The sequence below is a fragment of the Cynocephalus volans genome, chromosome 8 (assembly GCF_027409185.1).
Source record: "Cynocephalus volans isolate mCynVol1 chromosome 8, mCynVol1.pri, whole genome shotgun sequence".
NCBI lineage: Eukaryota > Metazoa > Chordata > Mammalia > Dermoptera > Cynocephalidae > Cynocephalus > Cynocephalus volans.
The window spans coordinates 129,253,169-129,265,922 of record NC_084467.1 but is presented as its reverse complement, the minus strand read 5'-3'; the positions used below and the strand labels follow the sequence as shown (position 1 = coordinate 129,265,922).

Sequence of the window (12,754 nt, the reverse complement as noted above, 5' to 3'; positions counted from 1 at the left end):
GTATATTGCTTATTATCTACCAAATACATTATGACAGTTAAAGGACAGTCCAAAGAAGTGAGTTATCTTGATTGTTCAAAATCAGCTACAGATCCAATTCCTTGTTCTACTCTTTCCCACATTATCACCTACAGCACTTGACTAGTCTAAAAAAAAGGAGCAATGTCTGAAGAAGGGAAGGAAGAAAAACTAAATTGAATGTGGTAAAAATTAAATTACATATCATCCATATACACTCTAATCAGAGCTATACTTAAAAAAATAAACTCACTCAAACCTAGGAAAAGAAATCAGCTTTTCATAACAACTTTAACAGTGATACCCTATCATGGATTCTTTTATTTTCATTTATTTTCTTCAAAAGACTGCTATACAATCATTAAAAAGTTTGAGACAAAGAAGCATGAAGAAATATTTTTTTTAATTATGCAAAAATACTGATTAAAAACTATGTTATATGGAAAAGTAGAAACTGCTACATTAGCCTGTTATTATATCTTTCCAAAAATATTTATATCTATATGTGGGCATATACATGTACATGTGTGTATGTATATACATATATAAAATGAAATTAGAGGGCCAACCCCGTGGCTCACTCGGGAGAGTGCGGCGCTGGAAGCGCAGCAGTGTTCCTGCCGCGGGTTCAGATCCTATATAGGGATGGCCAGTGCGCTCACTGGCTGAGCGCAGTGTGGGCAATGCCAAGCCAAGGGTTGCGATCCCCTTACCGGTCACAAAAAAAAAAAAATGAAAATGAAATTAATTTTATTTAGTTTTGAAAAATACATTCCATTTGTTGTTAACTGAAAAAGCTTAGTTACAAAATCAGGAATAGCAATCAGAGTTCCACATAATTATAAACACCAAGAATGTTTCTATCCCCAATAGATTTCTTACATCCTTCTAGGAATCAGTAACACATATGCTCTATTTTCTCTCTAATCACCCAAAAAATATCTTCGGTAACTTTCAGGATTAATACAGCAGAGGACGAATTTCTCACTGCGCCCTTCTAAGCACAAAAATCCCATTTTTGAATTAGTATGATACTTAGGAATTGTAGTTCAAAGCATAACCACTGCAGATCTCATTACATAGTACCTCAAACTACTTCATGTTCAAATTGGAGTTCCTATGAAAGAAAGTACTTTCAAAGTTTTGCAGAAAGTGTATCTAATGAAATATACATAAATAAATCCAGAGTAACTATACCCAATTATCTAAATCATTACGAGTTTTTTATCTATTATAGATAAGAAGTATAGGTACCAAAAAACCATGATCATCTTTGGTAGAAAAGACAAAAAATAAGGATATTTTATCTGTTACACACACACACACACACACACACACACACACACACACAAGACAAAAAATAAGGATATTTTATCTGTTACACACACACACACACACACACACACACACACACACACACACACACACACACACACACACACACACACACACACACACACACACACACACACACACACACACACACACACACACACACACACACACACACACACACACACACACACACACACACACACCCATATATATCCCTGCCCAACCCAAAGTGCCCCATTGTAACCTGGGGAAAGGCCTATATGATTCAATTTGAGAAATGGAACACTGTAAGAGCCTGCTATGTGAAAAACACTAATTCAAGAACCACCGCTCTACGTATTTTGGGTACCCTTTGTAGCTTTCTAGAGATACCACAGATACACAATCAATGCTTTTAAACCTGAACTTAATAAAAAAGACCTTAAAAATTTGTCCTCAAACCTATACCTACAAGATCAAGTCAATTACTTGCAATAAGGAAAAAAGACTTAGTGTTGTGAATAATGAAAGTAATGTATAATATCAAAACAACAAATATTTGGTCTGGAATAAAGTCTATTCCCAGTATACATGTACACTAAAGGGAAGAAGCAACTTAAAGATGTTCTAAGTGGCTGTAGAATGTCTGTCCTATGATTCAGAGCTCTCTATACATAATTATTTCACACACAAATCACGGGTTCCTTTTTTTGTATAGTATACTTAGCTCTCCATTTTAGTAGAACTCAATATAATGTCACAGTATAACTTACTCAGGTGATGGAACAGGAGTTGAAACAGGAGTTGATTCAGGCATTTTAGGTGCAGTTGTGGCAGTGGCATTCTCAGATATACTTTTATTTCCTATTTTAAGAAAGATGCCCATGTTGAATTCAATTTTTAAAAACTGTACCATAAATACTTCACTATAACAAATAAAGAATTTTAATTTCTTGGGGGAGAAGAAAAAAGTCAAATAGGTTTGCTACGGCAGACTTTTATTTTAAATCAAAGTTCTTTTTTTAAGAAAGAAATTATCATATAAGATCACAACTACAAGTAATGCAAATTATTTCTCAGCTTCTCAGATAATTAAAGCAAGCTAGATGACTATGAATTTTGTGTGATCTTTCATAATTAATATGCCTTCTGGACACCTGAAAGTGTTATTAAAGACAATGAGAGGAAATAAATGGGTCATTTTAAGTTTGTACTTGAAACTATTTTTAAAAACAAAAAAGGCAAGATTGCTACTCCTTGCTAGTAATATTCTTATTTGCCATTCTGAAAACAAAAAATGGCTCTAAATCTTTGATACATAAAAGGAAAACATACTTGAAAAACCATAAGGGCATCAAAACTTCAGTAAAGAGTTAAGGGACAAGATCATTACTATTATAGCAAGGAAGAATCAAAAAACTAATCCATAAATTTTATATAGACAAGATCCTTTCATAAAAAAGAAGTTGTGAAATTAAAATAAATAATGAAAAATAGAAGATTGATAAGTTACTCTGGATCATTTCCATATTTCTAAATGAAAAATCAAACTTTCTTGGCTTATCACTTGGTTTTCCTAACTAGAAGGATCCCTGGACTACCAGCTATTTAAAAGAGCCATAAAATGATTAGGTACCTTCTGTCAGGTCTTCAGTTTTTGCTCCCAGAATATTAGCAGCAATATTCACCATATTTAGAATGGCATCTAAAACAAAATTTGATCAGAAAAATAATACCGATATACCTAAATATTCTCATATAAATTAATATCATAGTCAAAAGGCCACTTGTAATAGTGTTTTGGGGATTTTTTTTGACTAGTTACCTTCTTATTCACCTTATTACTAAAGTCCAATATAGGGCACAAATAAGTTGCAGCCTAAAGGGTAAAGCACAAATCTGAATTTTTATGGTCAGAAGGAATTTTAAATTTAAATGTTCTTTTCAAAATAAATATTCCCCCAACCTTTTACCAAAAACACTGTCTTTGGCATATTGCAAAATTCAAGTATAATTCAACATATAGCCTGTAAGAAATGTGATGACCAAAATTCACATTTTACAGAAAACTCTGTTTTTCTTTAAAAAGGTTATACAGTTTAAAACAAAAATAGCTTGAAGAAACAATAGCTTTTCCTGAATGGGTGATTATCATGGGTAAAAATAAACAAAATGGGTAGATTATCCAAAGAAAAGCAGAACAATTTTGTTATTTTCATCCAGTAGCACATAATATCTACTAGTAATATAGTTAAATTCCTAATTAACACTGCACAGAATCAAATTTCTTTGATGATTTTTAAAAGCTCATTGGCTAAAATAACACTATCTTGTAGATTATGAAGCATACACAAATTCTTTTGTGAATTGGGTGGGGATAGGGATGGAAGAGATTAATTAAAATGACTCATAAAACTCTCAGTGTTATAGGTAGAGCAATTTGCATACTTGCTAATTCTGCTTCTTTTTCCAAGGAGGATATCTAGATAATTACTAAATGTAGTACAAACCTCAATATCTTTATAAATAGATACATTTTTACATTAGGACCACAAGATTGCTGAACTCCATATAAAGCTGGTGTTGGGCAGGGAGGCTTCCTTCCAGTAATGTGATGTAATTAACTTCCATCCCCAATTTAATTTTTGAACTTCCACTAGAAGTTAATTCTTCAGTATCAGGTACTCCTGTTAAAATACTAACACCTGACAGGAGTTAACGAAAGTTATTTCCATCTTAGTTTCCTTTCCTAAAAGAGATCCATAGACTTTTCATCATACTTTCAATGAAAACCAGAGATGTGAAAAGTAGGAAAGGATCTAAGGGATGAAAATCTAGCACATCAAGAAGGCCGGGAGCAAGCTAAGCACTGCCACATGGAACTAATCCTTTCAATATGCACTTTAGATTAAGAGAAAGTAGTAATAGTTTTTAGACTAGTTTAAAGGTGATAGCTAGGAGACAGTCATAATTTTGATCTTCACATAGCTATGATTCTATAAGCTGAAAGACAACAAAATAGTAGTACTTTGTTTTGAATCATTAGTATACCACACGAAAACTTGCTATTTGCCATTTTTAAGTGTTTAAATGAAATTTTTAAATTTGTAAACACAGAAGTGGCCCTGGTTCTTACTTAGGCTATAGAGATGCCTCAGCACAAGATAATGACAGAAATGGAAACTCTGTATTTCTTCACAAATCAAGATAAAGTCAGGAATGGAAACTGTTATTTCCTCATAACCCCCCCTTTAATGCCAACCAATATTGCAACACTAGATATAATCCTCTACTTACACTGCCACCTAAAGTTAAGTCAAAAGTGACTGCTTCACAAAATGCAAATTTTGGAATCAACATGTCTAAACTCTTTTGTGCTTCAAAGTGAAATCTTAGGTCAGATTTCAAAATTTTTGGCATTTATTATTAAAGAACTCAAGAAAATAATGTGTTAATCTGTGTAAAGAAATTAGATTTAGAGTATTATTTTTGAACCTAAATTTTAATACTAACACCTACAATGAAGATTCACACTATCTACTCTTTAAAAATATCATTTATTACCATCATTTCAGGGGACCACATGGAAACAAAAACAAAATCTGACAAATTTCTACTTTCTCAGCCCACCTAACCCCCCAAAATAATTTTCCTATGTTTACAGAACATTGCCTAACATAGTGCTTTTGGGGGGGGGGAGGGGTCTTTTAGGAGAAAGAGGCATTGTGAATATTCTGTTCTGATCACTCCCAATTTGCATCCAAATGTACTACAGCTTGTCACCATGATAATCTGGCCACTACAAAGCCTTCAGAATAGACTAAAGTAATATCATCAAATATAGTGCTGATCCTAATTTCTCTTAGATTAGTAAACTCCTTTATTTAGAGTTGGCAACTTATTCATCCCACCTCATTCCTTTAGGAATGACATTCTCCTAGGAACTAAATATCTCCAAGTTATTACTCAGTCTCCAGCACACCAATAGCTCTTTCTGATATAGAAAACAATCTTTTGTCCAGGCTGCTAAGGCTGAAAAGTTTATACCTATGCTACAACATAACAAGATAAAACAACAAAAAACTACTTCCTCCTATCTGTACTCTCTCTGAAGCATGACCACTTCCATTTTCTCTTTTCCTTCTAGGACCTTTATATATATTATAAAGGTCCTATTATATATATATATAAATACTTTGACTTAAAGGAAAACAAAAACAACATTTCCTCTTAAACATGTACGTGTATATATCTACCTTCAGCAGACATGGTGATTTTAACAAAATGCAGACCACATATCTAAGAGCAAAGGCAGACCTGAAAGAATATCAAAGTAGATAATGGTCTGGCAAATTCACATGACAAAGCATGAGGAAAGCAGAGTGACATAAAGAACACTTGTTGACATAAAAGAATCAGGCAGAAGAGTTGCCAGAACTGGCATACATGCAAAGCCAAGAATGCTTTCTTCCTTTTTAACAGTTGAGTAAATTATATAATATCAGGAATGTCTAAATATGCATGCTCTTTGACAACCAAGTCTCATCAGAAGCAATGTACTCTGGTGACATATATGAGCATTCCCTATAATTACTAACTACTCATTAGCAAAAGGAAAAAGGAATTTCTATTAAGATTAAAGCCACAGAATTCTATTTTGTAAATACTATGTACATATTAAAAACAAGAAAAAAATAAATTAGGTGTAAAACAGGCCAATTTCAAGCTAATTTAAAAAGTAGTGATGATTATAGTCAAACTTGTACATTCTCATGCCAGAAACCAGCTCTTTAGCCTCATTCCACTCTATTATTTACTCCTCAAAGTTATACCACTTTGGAAGATGTAGCTAAGTCAGGATCAAAAACAGTCCCAAATTCTTCAGAGAAGATTAGATGGAAACAGGCAAAAATAAATACAATAATAAATAGGTAAAAAATAAAAAATAAACAGAAGGAAGACTAGAAGTCAGTAGTGTTAGGCCATGCCAGTAAGTTTTATGATAGCAGAGTCTTTTCACTCAACTCCCACTGCCTCTCCTGTTCTGAAACTTCAGGAGGTGAACAATGTTTTAAACCCCATTTTCCGTACTTAGGCTCACCTGACATCCTTCCACCCATCTCGTATCACTGTACAAATTCTTTCGACACCTAGAACACTGGAAGGTAAATGGATCACCCCTTCCAGAAATCCATTAAAAGAAAAATAAGTAATATGTTACCAAGAAACACAACTTCAGGAAGAAAGATCCAAAAAATAGGATCTAAACAAGATTTTATGTCTAATTAATTAAAATAATACACTGATCAGACAAGTGATTACAAACAGGGAATGTCCTCTACTGAAAAATGGTTAGGTTTTAATGGTATCTAGGAGTTAACCGCATAGGAAGACAGAAAAAGAAAACCCAGAATATTGACAGGGTTTTCCTTTATCAAAACCTACGGTAAGGCATTACTTCCCTAAGTTGCCCTCTCCTTTCCGGTAACCATCAGAAACTAGAAATCTTTTAGTCTGTGGCTATTCTCTGACCCCATAAAATGATGATGATTCCTTAGGGCTAACTCAGCATTATTGAGCTGCATGAGAAGCAGAATAATGACTATTATGTAACATACAGGACTAATACAAATTTAAGGGCACAAACAACAATATTAATATCCAAACTGGTAAAGCAGTATCATTTAGTTTACTCCTAAAAAACTGCATCCCATAGCAGTGAAGGAAACATATTTTATATCATCATGAATTAGATAGCTTGGGATCCTGTTTAAAAGTAATCACTAATATCTAAAAAGTCAGAAGCCTGGCAATAAAATAAAACAAGTGAAACAAAGTATACTGAAATGATACGTAACAAAGTAGGATATTACACAGAAGGATTCTCCTTCTGCAAGTATTTTTAACACTCTTCTTCCCATCCCTTAAAAAGTCTACTGAAGTCTACACTCCTTTATGGAGGGAAAGAAAGGAAAATAAGGACAGGAGGAAAGATGAAAAGAAAAGAAAGAGAAGTATCTCTTAACTCCTTATCCTGTGGCGTGGCTATACAAAATATCTACCTAAGTATATGTACTATTACTATTGGGAGCATGTCTTAAAAAGCTACAAAGTCAATGTTCACACTGAGATTGGTATTTAAGCAATTCAATTCACTAAGACCAACAAGTGAATAGCACAAGCAGCTAGTCTTCTATTTTACTAAGATTTATTTTTACTAAATTCATCACTAATCTCCAAGTAAAAAGATAACTCCTTTCAGTTAGTTTTACATTCTTCAGGAATAACCAGAAATAACATTAAAAGATACCTACCCACGTTCTAACAGTAAAAATAAAGTGCCAGTCAGTTAATGGTCTTTCCAGCAGTCTCCTTAGCTAACTGACTACTAGGTTCCAATACTACTTTGGAATGACAACAAACTAAACCACTAGGTATTTTAATCATTGTTTCTTTAGTTTACAAAGAGTATATCATTACTATTTTTGTTACTGGCACTCATTATTATTGCGGATAGGAACAGCCTTTTATATTTTATAATAAAATAGGAAACTAACTATATGCATAGATTAGCAAATCCTCATTTGCTAGGATTTCACTGATGTCTGACCTCTTTAACAATTCTTTCCCCAAGTAAATTAATAGCCCTTTTTTCACTATAAAGAATTTGCCCCAAAATGAGAGCTTAATTACAGAAGAAACGCCTTTATTATGCTTACATTTTTCTCTCTACTCTTTCTTTTTATCCTCTCTTCCTATTTCACTTTCATAGAAATACTTTTCAAAAGCCAGTATCTTTGATTTCAGCTCAAAGTGCAACATCAGGAGTAGAAGCTCCCTAAACTATATACCACAACAAAGTGCCCATGCATGTCAGAATGAAAAAGTTGAGAAACATTTTAATTGTGTTAATAGGAAAACCCCAGATTACTCACTTGTTGCAGAACCAAGAAGATTTTTTGAGGATTTATCCTCCCCAGTATTATAATCCAGTGGATAATCTGTTTAAAGAGAAAATGAAAGTAATTATGCTGAGGACTAAACACCAACAATATTATGTTTAAAAGCTCAAATTATGTCCTGTCAAAGTCAGTTGATATTTAAAACATTTTATAATAAATGTAAATTATACATCTAAAACATGTTCACAAAAAGAAAATGAGATTCAAAAGCCATTTAACAAACAGATGTAAACCAAGGAAAATAACTGTAATGCTTACCAAAACAATAACCACATTTACTACTTTTATTCAAGTTTTTAATATACTTTACCAACCCTTAGTCAATGTCTTTATTTTACTTACAAGGAAACAATGAAAAATTTAGATTGTTCAAACTATGCTTTAAGACATCTTAAAATATGGACTCAATAAAGCAGAAATGGAGGGTGTCACAAACTTTCCTCTACACCTTCAGGTTCACAGGAGTCTCTCAAAAGCGTAAGCCTTAAAGTGCTTGTTCTTAGGCTCAGGGCAAATTAAAGGAATTAATGCTCATTTCTAGTATTTCAGTCACCTTATAAGTTTAACAGGTTTTTGGGCAGTCTGGCATAGGAATATAATCATAATTTACAGCACTGATGTTATGGAAGGGAGTTCCAGTTACAAATAATAACTGACTAATAAACTTGTAACACAATACAACTTACAAAGCAATCGCATTAGAAAATAGGTTTAAGGGACACAAAGAATGAGTACATTTTGTAATGATGACTACGTTAGCTATCCTGATTTGATCATCACATATTGTACACAAATACCAACAGTCAATTCTGTACCCCACAAATAAGTATAATCAATTATGTTTCAATAAAAAAAAATAGTTTTAAGAAAAAAATTGGTTATTAGGGTTAAAAACAACAAAACAAAGTCTAAAGACAACAGTCACATTTATTTAAGTAATCTGTATTCACCCATTACTATTAGATTTTAAAAAGGAAAAATTGCAAATAATAGTCATCTATTTAAAGTCACTTACCATAGTCCTCATCAAATAGTTCTTGACGTTCTAACTGATACTGGGAATCAGCAATTTCTTCATATTCTTCCACCATGCTAGTGCCAAATACCCTATTAACAACAATTTCATTGAAGACTTTCAAAACAAAAGAGTTGTTAAGACTCAACTCTTCACAATAAATGACAAACATCAACTGTGGTCAAGTTTGGACTCCTTAATAATGGTAGTTCCTTACATTTGAGTCATCTACTTTTTCCATTAATATTTAAAATAATCTATTTGAGACATTTGGAAATATTATGATCAAGATTTTATATCATTCTAAAATGTTTCCCTATATTATCATCATAGCAAAACAGCAATCCAGTTAAACCAAACACATAAATTCAAGTTTATTTTTTAAGAGGATATTTTAACATTTTTCCAAAATGCATGCAAGAGAAAGAAAGGTTTAACAGTGTATATTTCTATGGTATTAATTTAACTATTTCTTCACTTAAATATATTGGGATTGATTTGTATATCATGTTGTTTTTTTTAATAAAAAAGCACTGTAAATGTATTTTGTTCTGTATTACCTTATAAGGCTCAATGGACAAAAGTGCTCTGATCCAAAATGTGACACCAACTCCACCTAAAGAATAAAAATACATGAAATGGGAAGCCAGCAGAATGTATGTGAGATTATCTAACAAGTATCTAACAATATTTCAAAAAGCTCATGGAAAGATTTATATTATCATTCAATTCCACTTTTCCACAAACTTTTTGAAGTAACCTCATATACTCAGTTTTCTCTTATTATAACATTCTACAAATAAAGTCCTCATATCCCCAAAAATTAATACTTGTAAAGTTTTAATGCGCCAACATGCCCTGTTATTCAATATTGCAAAAGAGAAGGTTGCTAACCTTTATGTACTTGATGAACATCTGAAGCAAGAGAAAGGAAAAGAAAAAGAAATCAGTTCCAAAGTCTGGATAACATGCCATAAGCAACTTTAAATATTTGTAAATTATATTGTATAATAAAAGGATAGAAAGCAATGTACTGAGATGGATAACATTGTAGTACTCTTATTTGCAGAAATCAAAGCAATAATTTAAATTTTTACCATCACCGCCAGAGAGCACAATCTAAATTACTGTAAAGAAATGAACTAACTTTATTATTATAAAGTTAAATAACCTAAAATTCATAGCTGCTATTTTATATCTGTTAGATATAAGAGCATTGTAAAACCAATTAATAAACAGTATCTAGAAATGACCTGTCTTACATGATTTTAAATATTATAGATATGTATCATTATATATCTTATATGAATTTACATATTTATATATGTGGATATATATGTATCTACGTATGTAAATACTAATGAGATTACCTAGTATATTATAAAATGATATTTATGCTTGTACAATATATACAAAATGTTTCAGGGAAAGTATAAATTTTTGGTATGCTATGTTATTTCAAGTATAATTACAGAAGTGGAAAATATATATCAATTTACTTTTAAATAGTAACCTATTATAATGCAGTTTGTAGATTTGGGTTTAGTTCTTTTAGAATAAGGAAAACCCAGGAAAACTTATATAACATTTGTCACTGTAAAATGCAAATCAGAAGTAAATGTTTTGTGCTTTTAGACTCAATTCTACCAAAGAGTTTTTTTATAAAACTAATCATCAGAATACTCTACAGTCTCCCACTTTAAAAGGGACAAGGTAGGGAGGTTTATATGGCATTTTTTTATGCCACCAATAAAATACTCTTCCATTATTAACAAAGTAGGTGGTATAAAAAATGATTCTCAGAACTATTTCGTAACACGTGAGTTGTCTTACTTGTGAAACTAAATACAATTTTATCACCTGGCAAATGATTTTTAATATTTTTTTTCTTCCTCACAATGTAGAAAATATGCTATAAAGGAGGTCATTAAATAATTGTTTCAGTATTCATTTTGAAAAGAATTAAATATGTTCCTTCATTTTTCTAAATTCTGTTGAATCATTAACTGAGAGTAACAACTGCATTTTCAAAATAGAATTTAGCATTTTTATACTGAGACTTAGGAATACTACAAGTTTATCCATTTACAGAAGTCAATTTAATACATGCATTAAAATGAGACAGTAAAATCTTAGAAGACAAAATCAGGTAGCTATAAGTTCTTACATTTAAAAAGAAAGGATAAAAATTAGGATTGCTGCCATTCCAGAAAGTCACATTATTAACACGATATATTAAGGCATGGCTATTATTTTAAAGAAAAAAGGGACAGGAAGGAGAACAGTAGAAATTTATTTTGTCTAAACCCATTCAGAAGTGATAATTCTACTTGATTAGTTGGTAGAGGAAGCAACAGAATACTGAATATAAGTGTTCAAAAGTTTACTTTATTTGAAACTGGACATAGAACATGTCACTTGAATACATAAAAGAAAAGGCAAAAGCCATAATAATGCCAAATAATTAGATATTAAAACTGAAATGATTTAAGAATCAGATTCTAATAAGAATAAGAAATCAGATAAGACCTGCTTTAAAGACTTTGGTGACGTGACTAGCAACAGGGTGGATTTCAGAAGAGAGAAAAATACTATGAAGATGACACTTTACATAAAGACTCAAAAAAAAATTCAGAGTTAAATTTTGGAATTTTATTAGAGCCATAGACAAAAAAACTGGCCTAGGTTTCCAGTGATACAAAATGGAGCGCAGTAACATTTGTCTCATAAAATAACATATCCAAGTACAAACTATTTTGTTAAATGGTATGTTGCAGTCAATTTCCTTTTAGTATCTCTGATTTCTAAATGGGTAGGGTGTATAAAGTGTGCATAACACGTATGTTTCCATTATAGCACATAGTGCTGTATGTGTAAATATTACCTTTACATATTTTGCATACATCTGTTCATCTAAAGGGAAACTCTGGACATTCCGCTCATCTCTACCATGGAAAGTACCCAGCTTAATCCATTTATTTGTGGGGTATCTAGAAAATATAAAATATAGATATTCTTTTTTAGGAATTATAAACCACATATTGAGAGGTCCCATCACATTTTCAAAATATATTTTGTATATTTTTTCCCTCTCCAGGTGAACACACCGACATAAAATAGTTTAAATATAACTGGTCCCTGAGTTAAGTAAATACATTTTTTCCAGTTGAACTAACAGGACCCTCTTTACTGAGAAAGAATACCTTAACAAATCACACCATTAGACCAGGACCATTTCTTGGGGTTTGGGAGGGCTTCCTAGAGGTTTTTAAATGGATAATAACCAAGAGATTGTCTTGGGAAAAGGTGGTATGACTCTTCACATACTGACAAGTTGTGTGGTAATGTAAAGTATAAAAATACAAGTACTAGTGGAAAGAGAATCAGAAAAAAAAACAAACCTCTACTGTCATATATGAATTTGACATATCTTACACATCTGTTA

General features: G+C 31.9%; 1 protein-coding gene across 4 annotated transcripts in view; it reads right to left on the bottom strand.

Moving 5' to 3' along the window:
- SUCO (SUN domain containing ossification factor) overlaps positions 1 to 12,754 on the bottom strand; it is an 81,121-nt gene that overhangs the window by 21,480 nt on the left and 46,887 nt on the right. For 3 of the 4 annotated variants that reach the window (XR_010024243.1, XM_063106115.1, XM_063106116.1), the window contains 7 exons: positions 12,194 to 12,299; positions 10,204 to 10,224; positions 9,870 to 9,925; positions 9,310 to 9,401; positions 8,268 to 8,333; positions 2,969 to 3,037; positions 2,106 to 2,196 (listed from right to left, as the gene is read on the bottom strand). Coding sequence is in view for 3 of the 4 variants with exons in the window: in XM_063106115.1 (XP_062962185.1) it covers positions 2,106 to 2,196; positions 2,969 to 3,037; positions 8,268 to 8,333; positions 9,310 to 9,401; positions 9,870 to 9,925; positions 10,204 to 10,224; positions 12,194 to 12,299 (501 nt within the window). In the remaining variant the exon portion in view is untranslated. Of the gene's footprint in view, positions 1 to 2,105; positions 2,197 to 2,968; positions 3,038 to 6,433; positions 6,513 to 8,267; positions 8,334 to 9,309; positions 9,402 to 9,869; positions 9,926 to 10,203; positions 10,225 to 12,193; positions 12,300 to 12,754 lie in introns of those variants that run through there. The other variant, XM_063106117.1, reaches the window with a different exon arrangement.